General features: G+C 55.6%; 11 protein-coding genes across 11 annotated transcripts; 5 read left to right on the top strand and 6 right to left on the bottom strand.

The window, feature by feature from the left end:
* Positions 1 to 397: 397 nt before the first annotated feature.
* On the top strand, positions 398 to 1661 carry KRP23_11784 (Solute carrier family 2, facilitated glucose transporter member 4; the record flags this gene model as incomplete). The annotated part of the gene is made up of 2 exons (XM_067882361.1): positions 398 to 512; positions 589 to 1661. The coding sequence occupies 2 exons, from the start codon at positions 398 to 400 to the stop codon at positions 1659 to 1661; spliced, it is 1188 nt and encodes a 395-aa protein (XP_067740621.1).
* Positions 1662 to 1693: 32 nt separating this feature from the next.
* Positions 1694 to 2140, top strand: KRP23_11783 (Glucose transporter type 1; the record flags this gene model as incomplete). The annotated part of the gene is made up of 1 exon (XM_067882360.1): positions 1694 to 2140. One exon carries the CDS (start codon positions 1694 to 1696, stop codon positions 2138 to 2140), a length of 447 nt encoding a protein of 148 aa, XP_067740620.1.
* Positions 2141 to 2391: 251 nt separating this feature from the next.
* Positions 2392 to 2775, bottom strand: KRP23_11782 (uncharacterized protein; the record flags this gene model as incomplete). Its single annotated transcript, XM_067882359.1, has 1 exon — positions 2392 to 2775. One exon carries the CDS (start codon positions 2773 to 2775, stop codon positions 2392 to 2394), a length of 384 nt encoding a protein of 127 aa, XP_067740619.1.
* Positions 2776 to 2819: 44 nt separating this feature from the next.
* KRP23_11781 (Protein SDA1-like protein) lies at positions 2820 to 3311 on the bottom strand (the record flags this gene model as incomplete). The annotated part of the gene is made up of 1 exon (XM_067882358.1): positions 2820 to 3311. One exon carries the CDS (start codon positions 3309 to 3311, stop codon positions 2820 to 2822), a length of 492 nt encoding a protein of 163 aa, XP_067740618.1.
* Positions 3312 to 3451: 140 nt separating this feature from the next.
* On the bottom strand, positions 3452 to 4501 carry KRP23_11780 (Protein SDA1-like protein; the record flags this gene model as incomplete). The annotated part of the gene is made up of 1 exon (XM_067882357.1): positions 3452 to 4501. The coding sequence occupies one exon, from the start codon at positions 4499 to 4501 to the stop codon at positions 3452 to 3454; it is 1050 nt and encodes a 349-aa protein (XP_067740617.1).
* A 257-nt stretch (positions 4502 to 4758) lies between these two features.
* KRP23_11779 (Protein-lysine methyltransferase METTL21D) lies at positions 4759 to 5514 on the top strand (the record flags this gene model as incomplete). The annotated part of the gene is made up of 1 exon (XM_067882356.1): positions 4759 to 5514. One exon carries the CDS (start codon positions 4759 to 4761, stop codon positions 5512 to 5514), a length of 756 nt encoding a protein of 251 aa, XP_067740616.1.
* A 93-nt stretch (positions 5515 to 5607) lies between these two features.
* On the top strand, positions 5608 to 6335 carry KRP23_11778 (Protein yippee-like; the record flags this gene model as incomplete). The annotated part of the gene is made up of 3 exons (XM_067882354.1): positions 5608 to 5975; positions 6046 to 6154; positions 6231 to 6335. The coding sequence occupies 3 exons, from the start codon at positions 5608 to 5610 to the stop codon at positions 6333 to 6335; spliced, it is 582 nt and encodes a 193-aa protein (XP_067740615.1).
* A 291-nt stretch (positions 6336 to 6626) lies between these two features.
* On the bottom strand, positions 6627 to 7568 carry KRP23_11777 (Small nuclear ribonucleoprotein-associated protein B; the record flags this gene model as incomplete). The annotated part of the gene is made up of 2 exons (XM_067882353.1): positions 6627 to 6850; positions 7142 to 7568. 2 exons carry the CDS (start codon positions 7566 to 7568, stop codon positions 6627 to 6629), a joined length of 651 nt encoding a protein of 216 aa, XP_067740614.1.
* Positions 7569 to 7796: 228 nt separating this feature from the next.
* On the top strand, positions 7797 to 8987 carry KRP23_11776 (Peroxisome biogenesis factor 10; the record flags this gene model as incomplete). The annotated part of the gene is made up of 1 exon (XM_067882352.1): positions 7797 to 8987. One exon carries the CDS (start codon positions 7797 to 7799, stop codon positions 8985 to 8987), a length of 1191 nt encoding a protein of 396 aa, XP_067740613.1.
* Positions 8988 to 9093: 106 nt separating this feature from the next.
* Positions 9094 to 9782, bottom strand: KRP23_11775 (Nuclear nucleic acid-binding protein C1D; the record flags this gene model as incomplete). Its single annotated transcript, XM_067882351.1, has 3 exons — positions 9094 to 9363; positions 9445 to 9536; positions 9632 to 9782. The coding sequence occupies 3 exons, from the start codon at positions 9780 to 9782 to the stop codon at positions 9094 to 9096; spliced, it is 513 nt and encodes a 170-aa protein (XP_067740612.1).
* A 224-nt stretch (positions 9783 to 10006) lies between these two features.
* Positions 10007 to 10825, bottom strand: KRP23_11774 (uncharacterized protein; the record flags this gene model as incomplete). The annotated part of the gene is made up of 1 exon (XM_067882350.1): positions 10007 to 10825. One exon carries the CDS (start codon positions 10823 to 10825, stop codon positions 10007 to 10009), a length of 819 nt encoding a protein of 272 aa, XP_067740611.1.
* Positions 10826 to 10988: the final 163 nt, after the last annotated feature.

The raw sequence follows: 10988 nt of genomic DNA, 5'->3' as shown, positions 1-10988 counted from the left end.
TACGCTCGAGGTGCGTACGGAATGACGGACAGACGGACGGACGACGGACGGACGGACAGGTTACTCTGTTACTTGTAGGGGATGGTGATGCATCCTAGCGTTCGCTTGCCAAAAGAGGGGGCTCTTGCAAAGATTCGTTTCGTCAAGCATACAAACATCTATATGCGCAGCTATCAAATCTGAATGGAAGATCCAGCTACATAAATCGCTTCACTATTGCCAAACTAACAGAGCCACGTTGAACCCGCGGCCGAGCCCGCGTGCTGTCGTTACGCGACCGTCGCCGATCTTGCTCGACACAACCGTACGAGCCACTTGGCTCATTCGCCTTCTCGCTCTTAAGACTCCACGTCGTGTTCGGGGTGATCCTACAGACTCGAGGAACGCGGTAGACAAGATGCAGCACTCGCAGAGCGATGTGGCGCTGGGCACCAACGGTAGCTGGGCCGACCTCAAGATCGCCGAGGGGCTCAAGAAGCGCAGCAACACGGCGCAGAACCTCCAGTTCTATGGTAAGGCCACCGCTGTTGAGGATGAATGGCCGCCCGGTCTCACTCATATGGTTCAATCTGTGACGTGTGACAACAGTCGAGGAGCAGAAGCGTCTGTACCAGGAGCTGCCCTTCTCGGTGCTGCCGGGCATGCGGCGGCAGTCCTTCCAGCGCGAGCGCAGCTTCTCCAACCTCAAGTCGCGCAGCTCCTGGGGGAGTTTCACCAACCTTGTGGCCAGAGGAGAAGACCAGCCGCTGCTCGGAGCCGACGATGAGTTCCCTGAGCCGGGGTACACCTACCCGTTGCTGCTGAGCTGTGGTGTGGCGCTAATGAGCGCCTTCCAGTTCGGCTACAACACGGGCGTGACGGGTGGTATCAACCCTGACATCATCTTCCCCGGCCACTCTGACATGCAGTGGGCTATCTGTGTGTCCATTTTTGCTGTGGGTGGCCCTATCGGGTCGCTCACGGCGGGCCAAGTGAGCACGGTCCTGGGCCGTAAGAAGGCGCTACTGGTGGACTCGTTCCTCTTCATTATCGCAGGCGCCATCATGGCTCTGTCTGTCAACATCTACGCTCTCATTTTGGGTCGCTTCCTAGTGGGCTTCGCCTCGGGAACTGTAAGTGTTGTGGTGCCGCTGTATCTTGGCGAGCTCGCGCCGCCCAATCTACGTGGCGCTTTGGGTACGGGCTACCAGTTGTTTATGGTCATGGGCATATTAGCTGCTGACCTGCTGGCGTTTAGCTACTCTGGAGAAAGCCACGGCCTTGCGCAGCCTGGTTGGCGTTTGCTCTTTGGTTTCACGGCCGTTCCGGGAATTCTGCAACTGGCCCTGGCATCGCTTCTGACGGAGAGTCCGCGTTGGCTTCTGACCAAGAACAAGCCCAAAGAGGCGGCCGACATTCTGCGCCGGTTGCGCGGCTCCAACGACGTGTACGAGGAAATCGACAGCATTTGCTCAGCCAGCGACAATGAATCCGGTGCCAACACGGGCATTTGGGATGTGCTCAGGGACCGTAGCATTCGCTTCCCGCTCGTGGCAGCTGTGGTGCTGCAGGTCGCGCAGCAGTTTAGCGGTATCAACGCCGTCATGTTCTACGCTAGCTCGTTCTTTAAGAACGTGGGTCTGAAGGACCCGCTGGGGGTGCGACGCTGGTGTATACGGTGAACGTTATCTCGACGGGCGTTGCCCTTGTGCTTATGGATACGGCTGGTCGTCGACCGCTGCTGATCTACTCGGCTGTGGGCATGATCTTCTCCAGCATCGTGCTGACTCTAGGTTTGATGAACGTGTTGCCGTTTGCAAGTATGGCCAGTGTGGGTGGTGTCATGTGCTTCGTGTGGTTCTTTGAGATTGGCCTGGGCCCCATTCCTTGGCTGATTGTGGCCGAGATGTTCCCGGCCAAGCCGCGCCCGACGGCCATGAGCATTGCCACCATGGTGAACTGGTCGTGCAGTTTCTTGGTTGGACTCATGTTCCCAACCATGCAGCGTGAGCTGGGCGAGTACACGTTCGTGCCGTTTGGTGTAGCGCTGTGCATGGCGCTCGCCTTCACACTCAAGTATGTGCCTGAGACGAAGGGTAAGACCATTCAGGAAATCCAGGATGAGCTTCAGCTAAAGCAGCAGAAGTCCATGGAAGTCTAGGGGTGAGAACGCTAGCGCAGATTTAGAAGAAACGAGTGCCGGTTGAGAGCGTTAAGCAAGAATGCATTAGGGCGGCGGGGTCGAGCGTCAAGGCGTCTCGATAAAAAGTAATAGCAAAGTGCCTATGTTCATTCCGTTGCAATTGCAGTAGTCAAGAGTTAGGGATTCTTCAGCTAAACGAACGGTTGATAACAAGTTCAGGTTTTCATTCATAGATTGTGCAACATGCATCTAACTACACAAGTCGCTTTCTAAATCTTGCGGCGCTTCTTAGCGTCATGCTTAAGGATCTTCTTCACCACGCGGTTGTTCTGGCTCTGCACCTGGCGAGCCGATACAAGCACCTTCGACTGCACCGATTTGCTCTTCTTGATCATCATGAAGTGCTTCAAACGCTTCTTCTCCGTGTTGGTGGTACCACCACCCGAGCGCTTGTGCTTGTAGTCCTCGCGGCCTTCCAGCACAACGCGCAGCCGTTCCTCCTGGGTCATACGCTTCTTCTTCGAGTAGCCTTCCAAATCTGTGGGGTTAACCTTGGTAGCGTCAGAACTTGCCTTCGCAGCATCTTCCTCAGCCTTGCGCTTGCTGCGGGACTTCGGGTCCTTCAGAGCGGCATCGCGCTCCTTCTTCAGCATTTCAATGCGTTCAAAATCAAGCGGCGTCAGGATGCGACGAGCGTCTAGACGATCCTTCTGTTCAATTTCCGGCACTTCCTCGTTGCTCCCTCCTCTGCCTCGCCATCATTTGCCTCGCTGTTGCCATCGTCGTTTCCACGTTCGGTGTCCTCCTCATCAGACGACATATTCACCCACTCATCCTCAGAGCCGTCTTCATCCGACGTGGACGATGCCACTTCCCAACCATCCTTGTTATCTTCGCCATCAAAGCGTCCAGCCGCCTCGGCCTCAGCCAGAAGCTCAGCACCGTCAACACCTTCGCTTGCAACAAGTTCTCCGAAGCGATGCGGTTTTGCTGCTTCGTTGTGAAACTTGCCACGTTGTTTGCGCTTAAGCAGTGCCGGATGAATGTCGCGAATGAGGTTAAGCACACCACGAGCTGCCATGACGATCGTTTTGTCGCGCGCGCGGTTGTACTGAACCAAATCGCTCACAAGCACGTCCATTCCCTCGCATTCAAGCAGGAGTGGAATGCGGCGGAAAAGCTCGCGCATAGAATTGATGCCCACAGCAATCACCTCGGACGAACATCGCTCCGTGACGAAGTTGTGCGCGATGCTCTTGACAATAGGATGGAGCTCTTCAGGCGGGATTTCATCGTGGCACGATTGCACCAAGTACGCTAAGATAGCAGTCACATTTGCTGGTGAGACTGCAAATAGCGCTGTAACAGCGGGTAGAAAGGAAGCACCACAAGCTTGTGGAAGCCCAGAACACGGCCGATGAAATTCATCATCAGCAGCTTCACCTCAAAACGTTCAGTGCAACTTTTGAGCAGCTTAAGCTGACGCTCAGCAACGCCCTGAGGGTCGTTCAGTAGCTCGATGGCTGGGAACGTGGCCATGAAATCAAGTTCGCGTTTACGTGCCTTCTTGTTTTTGCTGAGTGCCTGCAACGTGTCACGTTGACGCTTCTTCGTCTTCTTTGAGTGAGAGTGGAAGTCCACCGCCACGAGAGCCTTTTTCTCCTTCTTCTGCTTCTCTTCATCCTCAAGAATATCTTCGTCGATTCCCAAAAAGAAACTCAGCGCAATCACCAGCAGCTTAGTGTTTTTGCTCGTGCAAGCGGTGGCAATCACGTTCACACTGCGCTGGTCGTGCCAAATCTTGCGCTTGAAGAGGTCCATGAGCACCTGCAGCGACTTGATAGCCGCGTGCTCGCTCTCGTCCTGGAGCATCTCAAATAGGAAGTTCTGCAGTGCTTTGTTCACCTTCACATTGCGCGACGTGGCGTTGAGCTGGCGGATGTCCGACACAATGTGCTTGTACAGGAGCTCGCGCAGCCGCTTGTCCGGGCAGCGGAACAATTCGAAGAAGAGTTTAAGCAGCGTAATAGCGTCCACCAGGCTGCGGTTGCGGAGGAGCATGAGGCTCTGCACCAGCGTCTTGCGGAGCTCGGGCTCCAGCACCAGATAGTTGTCCCGCAGCAGCCCCATGATCTGCTCGGGAAAGGCTGCCATGTCAACTGGGAAACACTTGGCCACATGGCTCAGAAAGCTCACGAGCGCGCCAAAGTGCGCCGACTCCTTCGTGGGTTGCAGCAGGAAAAGTTGATACTCGCTTTCGAAGTGGCGCAGCTGCATGAGGAACTCGGTGCGGTAGCCCACGGGGTCACGCTTCACCATGTTCTGCAGCTGCGGCAGCTTGCCGATCACATCGGGTCGGGACGCGTTCAAGGCCTCCATGGTTTATCTACGCGCAGACGCTGTTGCAGACGCGGTAGAAGAAGAGGAGTGCTCCAGCGTGTGTCGTTTGATGTTGTCGGCGCCTCCAACCATTCCTGGCGTTTGGCGAGTCGTCACTAAAACGGGGATAATGATCAGTCAAATGGGGTAACTTTGTGCGAGATGTATCTCTAGTCTTTTGCCAACGATTAGCCAATCAGAACGTAGTGTACACTTCTGGGCACGGACCAGACAAGAGCAGTCAGTGACTGGCGAAGATGAGCACACAGCAGCAGGAGCACGAGGCCGCGTTCCACCTACAGGAGCCGCGGAGCGGCATCTGCGTTCGCGTGGTGCAGGACACTTCCAAGGTGGATGGTTTGGGTGGTGAAGTATGGGCTGGCGCGCTCGTTCTGTGCGAGTTCCTGGAGGCGCACGACGAGGACGTTGTGCAGACGCGCGACGTGATTGAGCTGGGCGCTGGTTGCGGCATGTGCGGACTCGTGGCTGCCACGTTAGGCGCCGAATCGGTGGTCTTAACGGACGAATATCCGGATTTGCTGGCAAGAAATATTGCCCTCAACCGGCACCTTTGGGCGGAGCGTGAGGTTGATGAGTCACCGCCGGTGGCCTCGAGCGGGGAGCTTGAGTGGGGCGTGACCGAGTCCATCGCGCCGTTTGTTCACAAGTTCGACACAATGCTGGGGAGCGAGATCACTCAGTTGGGGCGAGATCTTCACATTCCACTTCTTGAGACGATCCACTCCGTCCTCCGTCCTGGCGCCAAGTCCGTGGCGCTGCTCTCGATGGATCCATGTCGAGGCACCTGTGAGGGAACCTGCGACGTGAGCAAGTGCACAGCTTCGCACTTCGTAGCGGCAGCGAAGCAGATGGGTTTTACGGTGTGCAAGCACCCATCGGTGCGTCTGGCGTCTCGCAAGACCGTCACGGCGTTGGTAGGCGCACTAGGTCGACCACTGCCTGTTGACGAGGATGACTGGAGCGTCGTGTTCGAGCTCCGCTTTACATCTTGAAAGGGCAGTTAAAACGAGAATGGCTACATTTAGTACAATATTGGTCCTGTACTAAAAACAAAACAAAAAGTAGAAGGAAAAGCTCCATTCATCATGCCGCCTCTCGTGGTGATCCGCAGCGGTTGCAAGCACGTTGAGTATCTGGAGAATCGCAGCGCATGGCGGCGTGCACCACGAGTGGAGCTGTCTAGCGACAGCGACGGCGACGACGACGTGGCAGGTGACCAGGAAGATGATGACGCGCCGCTGCGTCAAGCCGAGGAGACCTGGTGCGCCTCTGGGGGTGGCAGTGAGAACTGCGGCAGGAGCAAGGCCTTCGGATTCTCGCGGGAACTATGTGACGTTGAAGGCATGCATGCCTTCCGCTGCGCTGACTGTGGAAACGTGGTGGCTGACCGCGACGATGTCGTCTCCAAGACATTCTTTGGACGTACCGGGAAGGCTTTCCTCATGAACAACATGTACGCACAGCATCAAACAATACGTGCCAGGTTGAAGTGCTCAGACGTAGCATATGACTTTGATGTCAAGGTACAATGTTCGTGTCGGCCCAGCTCGGAACCGCTATCTGATGACAGGGATGCACACCATCGCCGACGTGCTGTGCAGCCAGTGTGACTTTGTACTGGGCTGGAAATATGTACGTAGCTTAGAACAAGCCTTGCAAGCGGCACTCGGTGTTGATGATGACTGGCACTTATCATGTTACTGGGCAGATTAAAGCCATGGAGAGTTCCCAAAAGTACAAAGAAGGCAAGTTCATCATGGAGCACGCTGTGGTTCAGGACGACTCGGAAGAGCAGGTGTGGAACCGACTGTAAGACTTTTTCGCCCGGCGCGTTCGATACTGTGTCGTAAATGTAGTGAAGCAGAAAGATAACGAGATCGTGGAGACGACATGGCAAAACTTACCATTGGCACGGGTAGGATTTTAAGCACGCGAGAAAGCAAATACTATAACTTATATGTCAGTAATACCTCTTTTCTCTCAGCGTGGCCACCGGCAGACAGCAACGAGGTTGCTCGTTTCCAGCTTGATCTCCACCTGTCTTCCTTCCTCTTTCCTGGCGCCCGTGTATGGCTCTACGACAGTCGAAATGCGATGTCTGCAATTACTGACCAGGCGGACCACGCATACCAGGCGGTGGGCCAGGAGGACCGCGCATGCCCGGGGGGGGCATCATTCCTGGCGGGGGGCCCATTCCAGGCGGCGGGCCCATACCTGGAGGTGGCATTCCCATGCCCGGCATCGGTCGTGGGGGTGGCATCATACCGCCCGGGGGCCCAGGAATTCCGCGACCGCGACCATATGACTGCGGCTGTGCCATTGCCGCCACTACAAATACAATGTAATACACACGTCGAAAGCACAAGCGTTAGCACCACAACCTCGTATCCACGGCTACAGACTGCACAAGAGCTGCTCGCGTTGGCTTGCTGAGTTGGGGCTGGCTCCATCATACTAAGATCGTAGGCAGTAGTTTCCTATGTGGTGCTCAGTCGGGTTCGGAGAAAAGCCGTGCGCCCGATCACTTATCTGTTCGATAGATCACTTGGAGCCAGCCACACATCACTGCATCGCCACAGCCTCTGTGCTAAAAAAAACAAAATGATTCCCGAGTCGTACCTTGTCCTGGCTGCATCATTCCGGGGGCCGGGCCTCCAATGCCACGCATGGGCGCCATGAGGCCCATAGGAGGTGCACCCATCGGCGCTGCTGGGATACCACGTCCTGCGGCGCGCGCTACACCGGGTCCGTTAGGGCCGACAGTCTCGCTCTCCTTGGCGAGCGGAGGACCTTCCACCGTGAGGGACACGACGCTCTCTCCACGCAGCAGCACAAGTCCCAGGTGGCGCTTCTCCACACGCTCCTCCGACACCGCCGACTTGACCTTGGCCTTAAGCGTGCGGAACTCCTCGCAGTCGCCCAGCACCAGGTTCATGTGCTTGTCGAAGGCCATGAAGTAGCCGATGAGCACGCGCGAGTCCTGCAACGTCACCTTCATGCGGTAGTTGATGTAGTTGAGCATCTTGCTGCTCTTGGTCATCACCATCTTCGCTTCGTCGGCTTGGGTCGAGAGGTCGACCACTTCAGCGCCGGAGACGGAGAGCAAGCAGCAGATACGGCGAGAGCTTTCTGTCTTGTTACTGGCGCCACTCCCCACTCGATCCTGAACCTATTGGTAATCATATTTTATGACTAAGTATAGGTTTGGACAAGTTCAAGACGCGCTGATGATGCATGCACACATCCAGATTGAGCCCTCGAGACGCAGGTCGCAATGGCGCCGTTTCACGCTGCTGACGCGTTCCCGACGGCAGGCGCCTGTGCCGAGCTCCTCCTGGCGGAGAACAAGGACGCGGTGTACGAGAGCGAGCTCAAGAACCTGCTGCGCGAAGTACTGGAGCGTGGGTGCGGGGCCCACCTTCTGTCGCAACTGTTGCCGGAGCTAGCAGCACTGTCCTCTCTGCTGTATCACGCGCTCTCCGTCAGTGTGCAGCAGCCTGGTCAAACGCTGGGGGAAGAGTTCTGTGACATCATCCGAGTCACTAACGCAGGCTCCAAATCCGTGGAGCCTGTGCGGATTCGACGGCATGCATTGTGGCTCGCGTGCGCCGTCCTGCCACGGTACCTGGCAGCGCGATCACAGAGCGGTTGGAAAAATCTGAACCAACTTACGCACACGCCTCGAGAGCGTATGGAGCAACAGCTTCGCCTTCGTCGTGAGGCGGCGGCCACTACGGCAACAGAAGGTTCTGTTGAAGCTCAACTCTCTCCGGAAAGTCAGTTGGCTGTGTTGATGCCGCAACGATTGCTCCAACAACTGGATCGAGCAGTGTCAAAGCTCAAGACAATGAATGCGTGGCTCGAGAATGATGTGTTCCCAGCGTCCTACGAATTCAGTTTAGCGTCTGTGCAACAGTGGGGAGTCCATGCACACCTTGCAGCTTTCTACGTGTTTGCTCAGTACCTGCATCTTACGAAGCGGATAGCCAATATCCAGTACGTTTTCGTTCGAAAGGACCTGATACCAGGCATGAATCTGTCGCTTCTGGGGTACATGATGTCGCTGAGGCTGCTCGCCACCGCCATAATTGAACTCAAGCGCGTTCACGGGCACTACAAGCTGGAGAAGAAGCTGCGCCAGCAAGAGGCTAGAGCTGCTGCTGGTGTTCCCGCGACGGTGTTTGCCCATTCAGACAGGGTGCCGACGTCGCTCTCACTTGGAAGCGCGAGTCCTGGGTCGTCGCAGGAACAATCAGTGACCGCGAATGATGGAGGTCAACGACAATCCCGTCGTAAGTGTGCTCTGTGCCTGGGCGAACGCGTATCCCCTGCCGCTACCCCTTGTGGTCACGTCTTTTGTTGGGAGTGTATCGTGGGCTGGTGCCAGAAGAACAAAGCCGAGTGTCCGCTATGCCGCCAGGAAACGCACCCTCAGCAGATCAAGTGTGTCTATAACTATGTATGACAAGTACTTGAATGCACGGCTCCTTGCAAATAACAACGTATCAATGCAATATCGATTCCACCAGCATGTCGCCCATGCTGGCAAGCACATGAGGTGGCAAACTACTTTAGTGTTTTCGCTGGCGCTTGTTCTTCTTGCCGGAGGACTTAGACGCCGTCCGCTTCCCCTTGCCGTCTATCTTTGATGCGTCTGTCTTCGTATCAGCCTTGCTACTCTCCCCATCCTTCTTGACGTTCACTGCATCCACGTACACTTGGTCTGAGCTAAGCGCATTGTGAATGAACCTCTTTGAGGCGTCTTTGTCAAGCACCAGCTTGGGGCCCTTCGCGAGCTCTTCCGCGTCTTTAATCTTCTTAATAAATGCCTTGACACGCTCCTGCAACATGTTCAAACAACACGCACGCGAATTGTTAGCCACCTCGGGTTGCTTGAAGAGTAGTAGGGCATCCGTCCGTACCAGTTCCTGCTTGACGTGCGTCTGTCGAATGTCCTTCGGAGAAACACCCTGCGTCTTAAGGAACACGAAAAGCAGTGCGTTGATAGTGTAGGCTGGTGGTACGGCAGCAACAGATAGGCACAAGCAGCTTAGTAAATGAGCAGCCAATTCGATCAACGAAGCGAGACGAAAATTTTGCCGCACGTACCCAACGAGACCTGCACCTTCGCACGCTCCAGTGGGCTCAATGGGGCCACAAAGTCCTCCATTGAGGTCTGCTTGAATACGGCCAGATGCTCCTCTACCGCCGCCAGCGTCTGCTCCACGCTGCCGAACGCTTCCACCGCTTGCTCACTCATTCTTTTTGCTTGTTAGCGCGAATTGGTTGGAAGACGGCGAGGTGTGGTGCACACCACGACCAGTCGACGAAATGGCTACATTGACAGTCGACGAAATGGCTACTTTGACATACTTTGACATTGAGTAAATTGGGTTTCATTACCTTGAGCTACTTTGACATTGGGAGCGCAACTTTGATGCGAGGTAAAGGTTATATCAAGGAAGTCAATTCTCGTCACGCTGTCTACAAGACGACACCGTTGTTACCAAGTCCTTGGGTCTCGACATTGGTCTCGGCTTTGCCATTTTCATTGCCGCTAGGGCTCATTTCTGTTTTCCGTCTCTTCATGATCACTTCGACGGCGGACGAGAAAGCTGACGCTGGGGCCTGTCCGTTCGGGTTGCTGGCTTGAAGTGTATCGATTAGATCCTTCTGCACGTCGATCATTTCGCCCATCTTGCCTACAAGCTCCTGGAACCGCTGGTCCATCAGCGCTATGAACTGCATCAGCAACGCGCTTGTTGGATCGATGGCGCCTTGGGAGGTTTCCATTGCCGACGCCAGGCGTTTGCTGCCGCTAGTTTGTTCAGCAGAGGTTGCTGACAACACGGAAGCCGTGTTGGCGGAGACAGGCGGCGACACTGCGTCACCGGCTTCTTCCGTCTTGACATCAGAGGCTACGTAGTGCGAGGCAAGCTGTGTCTGCTGTGACTGAAGCAGGGCGAGCTCCTTCGCCTGAGTCTGGATTGCCTCGTGTGCAGCAGCAACAGCAGCAGTTGAGATCACCGATGCGTTCGTGGTCTCCGTGCGAGAAACCTCTTCCACCGACGACAGCATCGGTGCTGCAGTGGTAGCGGTGGCGGGGATAAGTTCATGCTTCACGATAGTACGGACATTGTCCTCCCTCGCCACCTCGTACTGGCGCCGATGCTCCACCGAGTAGACCTCGCCTTCCTTCAGGTGCTTCTTGGAGAAGTGCATCTTAAACTTCTGCGTGCGCATGGGCCTGTTGCAGTCCGGGAACGTGCAGATGATGCCGTTCTTGTGCTTGTTGCCCACCATGGCGGCAGGGAGATCTGGCTCCGACGAGCGCGCGAAGCTTGAAGCCGCTTGACCTGAAGACTGTACCCGGTTACGCCACGGCGATTCCTCGGGCTCTGTCAGACTCGAACTCACTATGGGGGAGTCCAGGGTAACCACCCAAAATAATCAAAATCCGAATCAA

This window comes from Phytophthora ramorum (assembly GCF_020800215.1).
Source record: "Phytophthora ramorum isolate Pr-102 chromosome Unknown Phyram_PR-102_s0012, whole genome shotgun sequence".
Taxonomy (NCBI): domain Eukaryota; phylum Oomycota; class Peronosporomycetes; order Peronosporales; family Peronosporaceae; genus Phytophthora; species Phytophthora ramorum.
This window is presented reverse-complemented; position numbering and strand designations above follow the sequence as displayed.